The sequence below is a fragment of the Emys orbicularis genome, chromosome 6 (genome assembly GCF_028017835.1).
Source record: "Emys orbicularis isolate rEmyOrb1 chromosome 6, rEmyOrb1.hap1, whole genome shotgun sequence".
In the NCBI taxonomy this organism is placed as follows: domain Eukaryota; kingdom Metazoa; phylum Chordata; order Testudines; family Emydidae; genus Emys; species Emys orbicularis.
This window is the reverse complement of record NC_088688.1, coordinates 100,085,228-100,102,591: the sequence shown is the minus strand read 5'-3', so window position 1 is coordinate 100,102,591 and position 17,364 is coordinate 100,085,228. Positions and strand designations below refer to the sequence as shown.

Genomic DNA, 17,364 nt, shown 5'->3' with positions numbered 1-17,364 from the left:
CCATTACAATGGTCCTTCAGAGCTGATGTGATTATTCATTTATTTCTCCTTTGGAAGTTTGTCCCCATAAAAAATGGTTACTTACCATCTTTAAGACATGGTTGCAGACCGCCCAGGTGTGTGCACAACCAGTGCACTGAAGCCAGAGAACTTGGCTTGGTAGCACCCGCTGGGACAGTGCTTGTGCCCTCTGGCCCATGTAGCCCCTCCCATGGCTATATAAGGGCAGCATGGAGGACAGGTCTGCACCCACATCTTGAAGAACAACAGTGACAATACAGGTAAGTAATTTTTTTCTTCTTTGCGTGGTTGAAGACATGTATTCCACTCAGGTGACTCATAAGCAGTTCCGGCAGGCAGTAGAGTTCAGAGTCTACTTAAACAATGACTGCATAACTGCCTCCCCAAAGTTTGCATGTGACCTATGCTGCAGTAATAGCATAATCTTTGGTTAAAGTATGCACTGAAGACCATGTAGCAGCCCTACAAATATCTAACACTGAAACATTGTTGACAAATATGATCAATGTCCCTTGGACTCTTGTTGAATGAACCTATAATGTCCGCCAGGGCATAGTTTGAGCTACTCCATACGCTGTGGTAATACAGGAAGTTATCTACCTGGAAATAGTCTGTGCAGAAAGCAGCTGATCTTTCATCGGATCTGCACAGTGGACAAAAAGTCAAGGTGATGAACGAAATGGTTTAGTCCTTTCGAGATAGAATGTCAAGCACCGCCTACGATCTAATGTATGGATATGCTGATCACCCGCATTTCAGTGCAGCTTAGGAAAGAATAAAGGCAAGTAAATAACTTGATTAAGGTGAAATTGTGAAACCACCTTGGACAAAATCTTTGAATGTAGTCTTAAGGACACTGTCTTTGAATAACTGAATAAATGGAAATTCTGCCATTATGGCTTGTAATTTGCTGACACTTCTTGTGGACATTATAGCCATAAGAAAAGCTGTTTTTTGGGAATAGAGAAACAATGAGCAGGTTGCCACCAGATCAAACGGAGGACCCATGAGGGCAGCCAGCACAGTATTTAGGTCCCTAAACAGGATCATTTCCTTCACAGGTGGAAAGAGGTGGATAATACCTTTTAGAAATCTCACTACCATGGAGTTTAGGAAAATTGATTTTTCTTGGATTGGATGATGAAACAACTGAGACCGCTGCCAAGTGAAATCTCAATGAGTTAAAAGCCATACCAGAGGACTTCAAATGTAACAGGTAGCCCACAATGTCCTGAACATGAGCTGACATGAGTTGAGCTCCCTTTGATATTGACCAAACTGGAAAATGTTTCCATTTAGCCAAATAAGTAGATGGCTTTCTACTATTAAGCAGGATCCTATGTACTGCTTCCATGCATTGTTGTTCTTCCTAATCAAACAACATACCATCCACAGCGTGAAGTACTGGATGAACAACCTGGCCATGGTACTGAGTCAGCAGGTGAGGAAGGAGAGTAGGATCTGGGAGGTCAAACAGACAGACTGAGAAGGTCGGAGAACCAATATAATCCTGGCCAACCTGGCACAATAAATATCAGTCTGGCATGATCCAACTTCAAGTTTGAGGATAACCTGAGAAGCAAGAGGGATGGAGGAAAGGCATCCATCAGGTCTGTTCCCTAGTTCAGATGGAAGGCATCAGCTAGAGACCCTAAACTAAGTCCTGCTCAGAAACAAAATTGACAGCACTAGTTATGCTTTGTTGCAAAAAGGTCAACCTATGGAATGCACAATTCCTGAACATGGACTTTACCCCACAGCTCTTTAGAAACCACTCGTGGTTGTCAGAGAAAGTCCTGCTGAGATGATCAGCCAACTGGTTTTGAGAGTTGGTAAGTGTGCCGCTGTGGGTATTATGTCTTCCTTGACACAGAAGTCCCAAAACTTTGTTTCCTGACAAAGCTCGCTGGAGTGGGCTGGTCCTTGCTTGTTCACATAATATGTTATGGTGGTATCCTTGGTGAGTATGTGAACCATTGCGCTCTTGATCAGAAGGCACAGTCCCATGCATTGTAAATGTCAGACATTGATACAGAACAACAATTCCCATTCCAAGCACAAACCCTAAACCTTTAATGTTCCTAAACGTGCTCCCCAACCTATTATGGAGGCAACAGTGATTATATTTCTGGTTGTCAGAGGACACGCAAAGGGAACACCCTGGCAACATTGTTCCATTTTGCTTACCCCTGAAGAGAATCCAGTATCTCTAGAGGCACTAAGACAAGCCTGTCCAATGACTGGCAGCTTAGGTGATAGACCAGCTTCAGTCATGACTGAAAAGGATGAAGACCCAATCTCACATGCTGAACCATATAAGTGCATGTGGCCATACGTCCTAGTAATGTCAGGTACGCATGGACCACGGTCAAAGGATGAGACTGCAGATCCAGACAAAGGCAATAAATTGCCTGGAATCGCTCATATGAGAGAAAGGGCCTCAAATTCATGAAGTGTAGTAAGGCTCCAATGAGCTTGATTTTTTGAGCTGTAGTCAACTCGACATTGCTTTGTTCAAAATCAACCACAGTTGATCGAAGAGGTTCAGTGTGAACTGGACACAACTGAGGATTTGTCCCTCGGATCTACCTCTCACTAGCCATACTTTAGGTATGAGAAGACATGAATTCCCTTCCTTCTGAGGTAAGCAGTTACCACCATCATGCATTTGGTAAATATGCCTGGGGCTGATGATGGGACAAATGGGAGAACCATGTACTGATAGTGTTGGCAGGCGACAATGAATCTCAGGAACTTTCTGTGGCCTGGGAAAATTGGCACAGGGAACTAGGCATCCTGAAGATTGAGAGCAACAAATCAGACATTGTGATTCAATGGAGGAAGAATAGTAAGCGAGGGTAACCATGTGGAATCTCAAATACTTGATGTATTTATTGAAACCAGGCAGATTGAAGATAGGTCTCACCCTTCCTTGGACTTGGGGATCAGGAAGTACCGGAGTAGAATTCCTTTCCCTGAAGAAAAGGAAGAACCTCCTGCATAGCTCCCAGAGCACACAAAGTCTGGACGTGCTGAAGAAGCAGCGGCTCATGAGAAGGGTCCCTGAAAAGGCTCAGGTTGGAGAGGAATGGGATAGACAGAACTATTGCATAACCCGATCCCACAGTGCTCAGCACCCATCTGTCTGTAGTTATTGCTTCCCCAAGCACTGTAGAATTGAGACAGCCTGTTCCCAAACTGAGGAACCAAGGTTGAAACATTCACAACTGGTACATTGCTCTCATTATAAAAGTATGGTTGACTAAAACTAGACCCAGAAGATGATCTCCTCTGTGATTTATGTCCTCTTCTGGGAAAGTCTTTCTGCCTAGCAGGATAGGATGAGGGCAAAAGTATCACTGAGTGCGATATTGCTCGTGTTGTTGTGACCCTCAAAGTGACACTCTGTGGCCTCAGTGTAAACCCCAATGACTATACAGTAACTCGGAAGTCCCTAAAACATGTAAAGTCTTGTCAGTTTTCTCAAAAATCAAAAAAAAAAAATGACAAACAGTATCCTTTATGGTCTGTTGGTCTCTCATTTGCTGCAGTCAGACTCAGGGAACTTGATGATTACCTGTTCTGTTCATTTCCTCTGGGGCACCTGGCATTGGCCACCATTGAAAGACAGGATACTGGGCTAGATGGACCTTTGGTCTGACCCAGTATGGCCATTCGTATGTTCTTATGTACTGTGAGGTTATGCGAGAAAGAACACCCAAAACCTTGCATGGAAACATAACTCTTGTTGCTATGTTTAGCTCTGGGTGTTATAGATGCTGGGGGTATTGCACGCGGATTTTTCAGGCTCCAATATTGCTTCATTTAGAGGAAAAGCAAGTCTCCCAGTAACTGAGAATTGAAGAACATCACTAACTTAGGGGTGTCCTCCTGAACACACCCAGCCTGAACACCCAATGACAATGCTGTTTGTCTCAAAAGGTCCTGATATGATTTTAAATCCTCTGGTACTGTAGAAGAGAACACAGGCAGTATAGGATCATCTGATGAAGAGGAAGAAGAGGGAAGCAGAACTACTGGACTCTCTTATGGTAATACATTTGACTGTACCACAGGATCAAGTTGTACCTGGTTAGAGGGAACCCCCTTGACCTGTGGCTATAGCACAGGTGACCCAGGCAGAGAGACCACCGGAGGAACAGTTAATCTAGCCCTAGAATGAGCAGATGATTGAGACCTTACTAAATAATCCCAGGGATTTCAAAGAGGCTACTCTGCACACAGGCATAGCATTGGTGGCCAGTAGGAGCTAAGCCAGGGAGATTCATCCCTATTACAGGAGCCGTAATAATCCCATCACGGATGCTGATGCCCGGGTCCTGACAATTTCCAAGAACAGTACCGTGAAGGTGAAGGAGACATTTCTACACTTGAACCTGAAGACCCTTCCAAGTAGTCTGGCGGTAATGGAGGAGCCACTCCAGGTGAAGCCAATAAACAACCTGCACCATCTACAGTCCAACATGCTGGCCTTATTAGATCTGACGACGGTACAGTCGAAGACACTTTGAGAACCAGTAAAGGCATCATACTCATACTCTGTACCAAAGCAGGCATTAGAACTGAAGATGTAGACTCCGTTGGAATTGTTGTTAGTACCAAAGACAGCATTTGCACTGGCAGTCCTCCAATACCAATCAGCAAGCTGACTGTACCCCAGGGCCCTGGGTCTGAGGTGGTGTGGACAAGTCAGCCATCAAGCCAAGAGGTGCGAAGGATACAGAAGACAAAGCCACCATTGTCTAGTGTTCTTGAGTAAATGCCTGTCTGTTCCTGACTCGCCACAACAAATATACTGGTACCTGATTCATCGATGATTTGGAGACCACAGTTTTTGGTACCAGACTAAACAGAAACCCCCGGGGCAGTATCAGAGTTGACAGTATGGAGTCTCATTGATGAGGCATCGGTATTAGATAGCAGAACATGCCAGTTCTATCCCACATACTGGAAGACTCTCAGTGCCAGTCTGCACTCCTGTTAAACAGGGAGGAGGAATCGCTTTAAACCCTGGAGCAGCCCCAGTCTGTTTTGTGGGAAGGGGAACGATCCCTCTTCCTTCTGGGAGAAGGAAAGGAGATCGGATGTGAAGTTCCCATCTGTATCGGCTCAGGCACTCTCTGGAGAGTCTGAATCTCTGGTGGTCCCTAAGCAGGCCCCGTCTCCATAAGGTGCGTTTTCAAACACAAGTTCCTCGTCACCTTCTCTTAAATAACTTACAGATGGAGCACCTTTCCTTAATATGCCCTTCTCCAAGGCACAATAAACTTCAGATGTGGGGCGTCACTAGTAGGGCTAGCAACCTTACATGACGGTTCAATGTTTAAAACCCAGAAAATGCATCAGCTTGGGCTAAAATGTTACTAACTACACTAATCTAAACTAAACCCTAAGGTATTACTAAACTTACCTACTTACAGAAAAAAACGCACAAACACTGTGATAAAGAGCGCAAGGTGAGACACCATACTGAATGCTCTGACTCAAGATGCAAGTGGAACTGAAGCAGTTCAGGGGTAGCATAGCCTTTATATAGCCAAGGGAAGCGCTAGAGGGCACAAGCGCCACCCCAACAGTTACTGCTTCGACTTCGGTGCATTGGGCGAGCATGCACCTGAGTGGAACACACATCTGCAACCACTCAAAGAAGAATCTTGCTTCATCAGGAAGTGAAATTGGGCTCAGAGATTGCTCCAAAATATTTCAAATGGCTAGCTATTTCCCTTGTTCTCAAAAGATATGTCTAAACTGCACACACACACACAAATGCAGCTGTGAGACTTAGACCCCAGGTCTACAGACTCAGACTCATGCTATGGTGCTAAAATAAATTTGTAGATGTTTCAACTAGGGCTGGAGCTCAGACTGTGAGACCCACCCCCTTGCCAGGATTCAGATCCATAGATCCAGCCTAAGCGGGAGTCTACAATTCTATTTTTAGTGCCACAGCACGAGACCAGCAAACTGGAGTCTACAGACATGGGATCAGACTTGCTGCTATGGGGTTTTATTTTGCAATGTAGACATACTGAAGGAGGTTGGGTTTATTTGTCTCTCCTCCCACACAGAGGCCCCTTTTGGCTCTCTCAAGGAAGGTAGAAGCCTGAGGCTCAAGGATGGGTTCCCAAGAAGCAACACCCCCTCTACTGCATGGGATGTATATGGACCAGACAGTTCTGTGTTTCTCCTGAAGGTCTCAGTCCAGGATATGAGTAGGGATTCTTGAGGAGGCTATTATAGGGTACGTCTACACTACCCATCGGATCGGCGGGTAGTGATCGATCTATTGGGGATCGATTTATCCGCGTCTACACTAGACGCGGATAGATCACTCTGCCATCGATTCCCGAACTCCACCACGGCGAGAGGCAGAAGCAGAGTCGACTGGGGACGCGAAGTAAGTGATTCTAAGTCGATCTAAGATATGTCGACTTCAGCTACGCTATTCTCGTAGCTGAAGTTGAGTATCTTAGATCGATCCCCCCCCAGTGTAGACCAAGCCATATAGGTGGCGGTAGGAGGAGGAAGCTGGGCCCGAAGGCTTCTTACAACACTCTCTGGAGCTGGCAGTGTCCATGCTGTATCCAGTGCTCTCAATCTGGGACCTGTGGGGAAGTGGAGGTGGCAGCTGAGCTGGAGGCATCACTGATTATGTGGGCCACAGGGACTCAGGCATGACCCCTCCCCCCAATCTGGTATGCTGCCCTTTGGACTGTGAAGGAAACTGCACTCTGCCTACAGACCCAGTCTAGCTCCTCCACAAGACAATCTACAGGGAGAGCGGGAAGCAGGAGACACAGGCCTCTCCTTTTGTCTCTGGCTTTTCTTGTCTTCGCTCACTCCCTGAAACTTGAAACGGTACCAGCTACTGCAAATACCTCAAAGAGGGAGTGGAACCACTGCAAATACCTCCCCAAAAGGCAAATGCAGCATGCCACCTGCCTGGGAATTAGACATACATTATTGAGCCTAAATATTAATTTAAACATTTGATACAAAATTTGGAATTTCCCTCAGAAAAGCTCTGCAGTTGGGAGGGCTGGCTGAGCCACTAACTTCTGCAGAGGAAGAAAAAAAATGAACGGATCTTCAGGGGGAGAACATTCCCCTGCTCCCAATCACTGACAGGCCTGGTTCTGTCCCCAAGCTGCAAGCAGGCCGAAGTGCCATTGTAAAACATCTGTGGATCTTAACACAAAGAAGATATTTAAATTGTACCACTGGCAGTCTATATTCTCATTGGAAAAAAACTGGAGACTGACGTCCCTTTTTCTCACACTGTGTCATCTCAGAAAAATTCACACACCAAAAATGTTCTAAATTAATCAAAAAGCCTTGAAAGCTGAGACAGTGTTAATAGTGCATTCCCAGAAACATGTTATCTATATGCTTAGATTATATCGGAACTATAACATTTTCTTCCCTTAGACTCACAATTTTTAGTTATGAAAAAACCCCAAAAGCCACAAATTGGAATCATACAATCACGAACGCTGTAGAAGAACAAAGAACAGCCATTCTCAAAAAAAAAAAAAAAAAAAAAAAAAAAAAAAAAAGCTTAGCAGTAAACACTAGCAGCTGTACTTCTGAAAAACATTTAAAACTAACCCAGAGGGTTTGTGATCCCTCCACTAACTCAGAGAAAACAAACATACTAACAGTATAAAATGCTGTAGCATAGCCAGAGACTGCCAGATGGCTATTCACTCAAGAATAATTTTTCAACAACATTTTAAACATTAAATCCACAAACTCAGATTAGTTATTTTATATATATTAGCCAAAGAAAAGGATTTACAACACCAATTATATTGTAATTTGCAGATACTCAGATTATATTTAAAAGGAAAACTCACTGTAGTGATGTTCCCTTTTCTCTTTTCTGCAAGAAAGGGGCAGGCTTTCATTTGTATATCTTTAACAGCAGCTGTCATTTTATACATTTGAGGGCTGTTCTTAATAAAGATCTCACACTGCGTTGTGACCACCAATGCAGGAGCATCACTTCTTGTTAAATCAGCCACAAACACAATCTCTGGATTTTTAACAATAATGTTCATTTCCATTGAAGATACCGGTTGCATAGATGCTGAAAAAAAACAAACCATTTAAGTTAAACCTATTGTTTGAACACACCAAGAAATTACTATAACTATACTGATATCTAGCAGAAAAATAAGTTGTTAGACTGGAATTGAATAGTAAGACGGAGTTGTTTAACACACTGAAGAAGGGAGACTTTTTAAGACATGGGAGCCAAACCGGGAAGCAGCCTAAACTTAGCATTATGGTTCTATGCTAAAGTTAGAAACTTATATATAAAAAAAGGTTACCAACCTTGCTCCTTTACAGCTAAAGTTTGCTTGATATTCCTCTGTGCAGCAGCACTTTCTGCACTAGCCTTTAAGAATATATCTGCAACAGTAAGTAGAAATTCCATGCTCGCACAGAGATATATGTCTTGAACAATTGTGTCCAGAACAGTGCCATCTCTCCCCTGCTTGTAGCTTACATCCACCATGTCCTTCTTTTCAGATCCATGTTTCATTTCCACCATTCTGAAAGACAATTAAGACAGTGTACAATAAGACACTTTCAAAAGCAGACCAGGCCTCTAATATGAACAATTCATTCTCATACTCAAGGAGAGTTCTCATTCTGTCTAGAATATGACATTAGCAGAAGTTCCTTTTTTTTAAAAAAAGAACCACTTTTTAAAAAAATTAGAAAACCCACCAATATAAGCATTAACCAAAAAATGATGTTCAAATAACACACAACTCTAAAAAGCAACTTTAAGAAACTGCACTTTCTTACTCAGCAGATCTGCTCTTCTTGGACAGTCAATCATAAATACTGGCTTAGGTGACTAAGTTTTTACTGCTGTGTTCTTGTTGGCAATGAAAAGGCAACAAACTAAGAGTGTGCTGGAGTCCAGTCTTTCTGATACATTAGCAGAACTATCTAAGTTCTAATTAGTTATATCTATTCAAATCCCTAGGTAGCAATGGATACACACAGATGCCATTGTGGGCATATTTTGAAGATATTGGTGCTGCACTGGTGTAAAAGAGTAAAATTTGTTCCAAATGATCTTTATTAATGCTGATGATGCATGAAAAGGAAAACTCTGCTCTGTAGGAACAACAGATAGAAAAATTCAACTTTATACTTATAGCCTAAAGGTTCTCAATTTATAACTAAAATATAACATTGAGCACCAGGTGCCATTTGCAGCTTTCTGAGTAGGACCTCACTTTACCATTCAAAAAAGATAGAAGAAAGTTACAGAGGTGAAACATGAAATAAACAGAATAGTTAACTCAGCCTCCTTGTTGCTAGAGGCTAAAGAACATAGATATCCTTGATGGCAACCGCAAAAAAACATAGATATCCTTGATGGCCACTTAATTCCAGAACAGTGGCTTTGTGAATTTGTTAATATAGCATTCAGAATATGACAAAGTTCAATGTTTTTATGTTCTCCCATGACTTTAATACTATATTTTTTGTAAATATGAATAGTTCATAAAATCTAAGAGTATTAAAAAAAATCAAAGTTCTATGTTATGTATTACATAAGATTGTGTAGGTTGTAAACTAAATTGACACTAATGTTATGAATGCTACCAACTAATAAAACATAATAGTACACCTCTACCCCGATATAACGCGACCCGATATAACACGAATTTGGATATAACGTGGTAAAGCAGCGCTCCGGGGGGAGAGGGTGGGCGGTGGCGGGGCTGCGCGCTCCAGCGGATCAAAGCAAGTTTGATACAACACGGTTTCACCTATAACGCGGTAAGATTTTTTGGCTCCCGAGGATAGCGTTATATCGAGGTAGAGGTGTATGTGTTACTGTTCATTAACACACCTTCATACAATGTTAGGCACAGTATTCATGCTATAGTGATGGATGCCTAACAGACCAATTACTTGAAAAGGTAAACACTCACACATCAAGATAACACTTGAAATATTAAAACTGTGCTAGTGATCAATATTAAAACTGTGCTAATGTACAAATCTTAAGGGGTTTCACAGTGACAATTTTAAATGTAGTGTTTCACGTTTCAAATCCTTTTAATAGTATCTAAAAATATAATAAACAAGACACCAGAGAAACCATGATGAAACCTGCAGATGAATTACTGAGTATGTCCTCTTTCAGCTGCATTTTAATGTTCACTTAAGTAATATCTATATCTATATATATATTTTATTGCTGCACTGAAAAAAAAAATTTCCTACTGACATTTATAGGCACAATTCTCTCCGTATATCTTATCTATTGTCTTGTAAAAGACGACATTTTTTCCAACTTGAAAATACTATTAGTATTATCCCACCAATATTGATAGGCCCCAGGTAATATCTGTAAGAAAGAGCAAGTAGCATGCAGAATATATGACCCAATCTGTGCATACACACAAATTTTATTTACTTTCCAAACTGTATTTATAAGACAGGTAATTTAACAAACTCAAATAGCAACTTGTAGGTAGTGTTAGCAGCCCTAGGACTAGCCAACAACCACTGATGAACAACAATTTAATCTTTTATGCAAAATTAACACCTTGGAGTTGTCTTCTGGACTGTCAGTCGTTTATCATCTAATGTGCAGTTTGCTAACTTGACTGAAGCATTCATTGAACCATCTGATAACATTTTGGCAGCAGCTGATATCAAGACCAATTTAAACTCTGCAAGTTTCAAACGATCATCTCTTTGATCCAAAGCAGAAACCTGTTTTAAAAAGGAAACATAACTTATACAAAATAAAAGAGAGAAAGCATTTTTCTAGATTTGTTCACTACTATACTTGAAGCATGGTTTGACTCAATCTGACTAGCAAAGGTTTTAATTGTAATCATATTAAATGTAAGATTAAAAAAGGAAATTATTGTATAGTTAAATCAAAACACTGTACCACCATTAAATCAATTAGATATACAGAGATAACTCCACAAAGGCTAAGTATTACCTTCAGTGCATTACAATAAGCAGGTGCCACTAATGGGCATGCCAATTTACACAGGAAAGCAGATTTTTTTAAAGCATCACTTTGACTAGGTTTCAAGTCATCATTTATTGAAAGTTTCTTATTCATTTTAAAACTTGAAACAAATTTCAACTCATTTTATTAATTTTGACTAGAGTGCATTTTTTTTAAATAAAACTTTTACCTTTCCATTTCCACACAGCCACCAAGAGGATAGGAAGAAGAGGAGAAGCTGAGGCCTGGCCTACATTTACAATTTAGGTCGACATAGCTGTGGCACTCAGGGCTGTGAAAAATTCACATCCCTGACCATAGCTATGCTGACCCAACTCCCAATGTAGACATAGCTAAGTCAATGGAAGAATGCTTGCATCTACATAGCTATAGCAACTCAGGAAGGTGGTGTTCCTACAGCAAAGGAAAAATCACTTCTATTGCGCAGACCATGTCTACCCCCTGGGGTTATGCTCTTATAGCTACGGTGCTATAGTTATCCCGCAGTGTAGCTGTGGTCTGAGAATCAACAACTAGTTAAAGCTCCTTGATCCTCTGGCTAAACTCAGAATAGAGCAGCTGAGGGTTGGGGGCTGCTCTAATTTGCACCAGCTGGAAACAGTTTTCTATAGACCACACATTGGACACAGCTGGAGTGCAGCACGATCCAGCCACTTTGCCTTTCCAAAACAACACCATGGACTGCATAGAGAAAGATGTAGGAACCAGGTTTTCCAGCTCTCATCCCACTGGGACAAGTCATGCCTGACCACCCTGATTGCCTTCTATGAGGAGACAACTGGCTCTGTGGATATGGGGTAAGTGGTGGACGTGATATATATTGACTTTAGCAAAGCTTTTGATACAGTATCCCACAGTATTCTTACCAGAAAGTTAAAAAAAGTATGGATTGGACTATAAGGTGGATAGAAAGCTGGCTAGATTGTCGGGCTCAATGGGTAGTGATCAACGGCTCGATGTCTAGTTGGCAGCCGGTATCAAAGGGTTGGTCCTGGGGTGGGTTTTGTTCAACATCTTTATTAATTATCTGAATGATGGGATGGATTGCACCCTCAGCATGTTTGCAGATGACACTAAGCTGGGAGTAGAGGTAGATACACTAGAGGGTAGGGATAGGGTCCAGAGTGACCTAGACAAATTGGAGGATTGGGCCAAAAGAAATCTGATGAGGTTCAACAAGGACAAGTGCAGAGTCCTGCACTTAGGACAGAAGAATCCCATGCACCGCTACAGGTTGGGGACCGACTGCCTAAGCAGCAGTTCTGCAGAAAAGGACCCGGGGATTACAGTGGATGAGAAGATGGATGAGAGTCAGCAGTGTGCCCTTGTTGCCAAGAAGGATAACGGCATATTGGGCTGCTTTAGTTGGAGCATTGCCAGCAGATTGAGGGAAGTGATTATTCCCCTCTATTCGGCACTGGTGAGGCCACATCTGGAGTACTACGTCCAGTTTTGGGCCCCCCACTACAGATAGGATGTGGACAAATTGGAGAGAGGCCAGTGGAGGGCAACGAAAATGACTAGGGGGCTGGGGCATATGACTTACGAGGAGAGGCTGAAGGAACTGGGCTTGTTTAGTCTGCAGAAGAGAAGAGTGAGGGGGGATTTGATAGCAGCCTTCAACTACCTGAAGGGGTATTCCAAAAAGAATGTTCTCAGTGGTGGCAGATGACAGAACAAGGAGCAATGGTCTCAAGTTGCAGTGGGGGAGGTCTAGGTTGGATATTAGGAAAAACTATTTCACTAGGAGGGTGGTGAAGCACTGGAATGGGTTACCTAGGGAGGTGGTGGAATCTCCATCCTTAGAGGTTTTTAAGGCCCGGCTTGACAAAGCCCTGGCTGGGATGATTTAGTTGGTGTTGGTCCTGCTTTGAAGCAGGGGGTTGGACTAGATGACCTCCCGAGGTCTCTTCCAATCCTAATCTTCTATGATTCTATGATTCTCCTATGCTACTGTTTAGTACTGTTCCCAGTAGCAACCAGGTAGTTTTAGAAGGATAGTCTGCAACAGTTATCAAAATTGCTAACACAAGTTTCTGAAGAGAAAGTATGAAACCTGGTAAAACCAGAGCCTCTATTGTCTAATGACAGAGACTAACGTGCACATTTCTCTGCTGTTGGTTAAGGTACATGATTATGTTCTAAAACAGTGGTTCTCAAACTTTTTTTTTTTTTTTGCAGACCTTCGCGGACCACTTGAAAATTGCTGCGGGTCTCGGTGGACCACTTAATGATCTTTCCAAATGTTGTTTGTACCATTAGATAACTATTGTAAAGCGCTCTAAATAAAAGCGCTATATAAAAAAAAAAACCTTAATAATAAACATTTTTTTGTTCTACAAATAAAAGCACACAACTCATATTTTAGTATCAGTAGTCTTACCTTTCTAATGCGATGGATGTGCCCTCTCTCCCCTGCTGCGGCAGCCCCCGAGATGGGAAGGAGGGGGTCTCTCCCTCTCTCTCCCGCCGCGACAGTCCCTGAGCTGGGGCTGGGAAGGAGGGGGGTCTCTCCCTGGCAGCAGCAGCCGTGGAGCTGGGGAAAGTTGCCTCTTTCTCTGGCCACTGCAGCCCTGCATGTCCCAAATTCCCCCCACCCTCTTCTCACCCCACTGCCCCCTCCCACCTACCACCTAATCCCTCCAAGGCGATCACTTCACCTTACATGTGAGTATTCTCCAGGGTCCAGGCATCTAATTAGTGGAGCCAAGTCAGCACGGCTCCACTAATTAGGTGGGTGGCCCTTCATTCTCTCGTGTGCAGCCGCTCAGGCACACACCTTAGAGGGAGCTATCTGCGGACCACCTGAATGGAGCTCGCGGACCACGGTGGTCCACGGACCACAGTTTGAGAACCTCTGTTCTAAAAGGATAGGGACAGGACTGGTTAACTTATCAAGAGTTAAACTCATGACAAAATGTAAGCAGAAACTCCCAGGAAAACATGCCCAATTAAACCTTCTAAGTGGAGATTAGATGACAAGTAGGATGATTTTGAGACCACATTAAGATTGAAGCTAGCTTCAATATTACAACCCCAATTTTCAAACCACCGCCACAATTTCATCAAAAACAAAGCAAAACCATCTGTAGTTTCATACTTTGTTTTATCCAAGGTTAAATTTCCTGGAAAATGAGAGTCAAATCACACTATAAGCTTCAGAGATATTGAGTTTCCCTATTCAGTTTTCTGTAGTATCGTGAAGTGATGTAGCTGGTTAAAGATAATCTCATGGCATGTATAATAAATCTGTGACTACAGTTCGTAACTACTGCCCTTGATCTATTCCTGTGTAATATCCTCTAATTTACAACATTTTCCTGTTCAGAGTTGCCAGCATTTTCAGTAAGATTACAGATTTGTTTTCTTTGATAACATGAAGTTTTGTTTACCTGTTTAGAATTTGGACTATACAATACCAAAGTGAGAGAGTCGAATAGAAAGTCCAGTTTTAGAGTTGTTTTAACTTTAACAGGTGAACGCAATTCCACCACAGCAGTTGTTACCATAGTTATTCCTTTTAAAAATGAAAGACACGTTAGCACTAAAACTGACAGCAAAACAGAAAATTACACATTCCTTACTGCATAGTAGTCTTCATATGACTACATCCTCCTCACTTCACCCCAAAGATAATCTGACTTTACTAAATCCATTCTTCTGTATGACAAAGTCTTATTTTAAATTAAAAATTACATTAAAACATCATTCTAACTATCAGAATTCCACAACAAGGAAAAACACACATGCTTAATTCCTGTTAACACTATTTAGGATTACATGCCATGCATCGGGAGGTTTATACAATCTCATATATGAGCGGGGAGGAAGGGGGTGCTGGATGAGGGTAATTAACAGGGCCTATCTTTTTTACTTTGTGCTTTTGTCTGTCCTACTTATTTAGACTGTATGTTTTTCCAGAGAATGACTATTATTACGTGTCCATACACTGTATTGCACAATGAGCCCTACAGCAGCTCTGGTGGTAAAAATAAAGATTTTCAGTGATCCTGCTATACTGTGATTCTGAGGGATAAACAGTTTTAACATAGTAATAGAAAGAAAAGATCATAAATAGAGGGAAATAACTGATACCAAAAAGCAAAGTACTCTCCATAAACAGTACCGACCCTAACTGACAAATTATTGAATGTCTTATGCAGATTCTTAAATTGTCAATACAACTGGACACTATATAACTTTTATAGTAAAACACTCTAATGTAACAAGATCTACCCAGAAGGTTATTTGTCTTTTTTCTAACCCTACATCCATTTTAATTCATTCTTAATATATCCAGATAAAAAACTTTAAACAAGGACCTGGTATATAAACATACAATTTAAACACAGCTAAAGGAGACATCCTTGTAAATCCACTGGAAGAGTTAACCTGATAATACCATATAATGCTTCTGGATTGTTGCTTAAGTTTAAATAACATACCTGCAGATTGCTGGGAAGTACTGAGGGCATCGCTGCAGTTGCTACTTGTATCTTTCGGTTCTGGTAAAGGAGGTGGAGCACCAGAACTGTCCCCTAAATTTTCATTCAATGTCCTCAATATAGTGGTTAAGTCTTCCTGACTGAGGATGAGCTTAAAAATAATTTTTAAAAAAGGCTAACTTTGAAGAACAAACCTTATTTTACTCTGAATATATCAATATCACTCACTTTTAAAAAAACATATGGCAACTAAAAGGCAAAATTTCTTACTCCCTTGCAGTCCATTTCTCAAACATTCTCCTCTCCAAAATTTGTTCTCAAAAGAAGTATTTACTAACAAAGTAGGAGATTTATTTATTAGTTGGTAACGACTCTTTATGCTGCTATTAGCACATTTGTCTTTGCTCAGAAGACTAGAACCATGAAAAACATTTGTATAAAGCCTTCTATGTACTTAAAATTAGCTTTGGCTAGAATTCAGCCTGTATATGCACACCCGCAATGGTTCACATATTATTTAGTTCAGCTATGCAAACTTTTAATTAAAAGCTAGGTAGCTGGGTATGAACTATTTTGCTATATGTGGGTATACATCTGTTAGCAGATGCATTTAGAGCGTGAATCATATTTGTTGGAAGTTGTCACATGGGGCTAGTCACATAATACTTTCCAACATGAAGTCATTAGTCTCGTTTCTAAGCCTGGCAAACCAACATATTTGTACAAATGTAGAAAACAAACCTTTCCCATATAAGAGTGTACATGAGAGTACACTGTGGAAAACACACATTTGTTCAATCCCGATTTTTAATTAACATAGGTTCAAACCCATATGAATAGGTTCTGAAAAAGAATACATGAACTTGTTTCAAACCATACCTGAAAGGGTGTACAAAATACCCAATACACAGGTAAATCAAGGATATTGCAGGTCAGGAGTGAGCTACATTATTATAATAATAAAGGAGAAATAATGTCTGCCTGCATTTCACATTCTCCTAGTCCAGTGCTTGAAAAAGTCATTGTAAGCTCTCACTTATCACCCTGGTCCCCTCCTTTTTCAGCCCCATCAGTGAAAATCCACTCCTCCTATACCTCTCTGAATCAAATTATAACCAAGTCAACAAGTTTTGCTTTTGTGGGCAGTAAAATTCATTAGTTTCCCACAAATATTTTTCAGTCATTTCCAGTACTGGACACTTACATTCATAGGCTTAAGTCGTCCAAGTATTTTAATATCAGGCACTTCGCTATACCAGGCAGCAGCTAAATTTCGTTCAACAATAACTTCCAAATTTAGTGGCTGCAACAGCTGTATTTCACTTTGTAATGAACCTCTCTCAAAATGTGTTCTGTGGATAGAAATAAAATTATGTTCATAACTCAATATCCTTCACTTAATAATTTGAAGAACACAACTATGAAACATTTTTACATTTGCCATACCCTTTTGAATAGTTTCTATATGGAGAGGAATAGAACCTGTCCCTGTAAGCAGTGAATTCTGTGTGAGGATTAAGGTATGCTCAAAAAGGATACCCTAATTGGATATTTCCTTCTATTGAAGGGTTTATGTAGGTCAGTGGTTCTCAACTTATTTATCATTGTGGGTTGCATATGCGGCCCACAACGTGTTACCTGGGCTGCAGGAGCTGAGTGGCAGGGTAGCGGCAGCCCAGACCTCAACCCCTGCTGCGTGGGGCCGTCGGGCTGCCCGCCTTGAACCCTTGCCATGCGGGGGCGACCTGACACGTCCCGGACCCCCACCGGGTGGCTGCCCCGGATCTCCAACCCTGCGGGGCAGGCCAGCAGACCCGACCAGACTCCAACCCTGCCACGCTGGGCGATGGTGCA

The 17,364-nt window shown here is 41.7% G+C and overlaps 1 protein-coding gene across 1 annotated transcript in view; it reads right to left on the bottom strand.

Annotated features, from left to right (window-relative positions):
• VPS13A (vacuolar protein sorting 13 homolog A) overlaps positions 1-17,364 on the bottom strand; it is a 286,528-nt gene that overhangs the window by 131,040 nt on the left and 138,124 nt on the right. Inside the window, exons 34-39 of the mRNA XM_065406641.1 lie at positions 16,715-16,862; positions 15,511-15,661; positions 14,458-14,582; positions 10,625-10,794; positions 8,380-8,600; positions 7,899-8,131 (exon numbers count right to left, since the gene is read on the bottom strand). Of these exons, the coding sequence (XP_065262713.1) occupies positions 7,899-8,131; positions 8,380-8,600; positions 10,625-10,794; positions 14,458-14,582; positions 15,511-15,661; positions 16,715-16,862 (1,048 nt within the window). The remainder of the gene's footprint in view (positions 1-7,898; positions 8,132-8,379; positions 8,601-10,624; positions 10,795-14,457; positions 14,583-15,510; positions 15,662-16,714; positions 16,863-17,364) is intronic.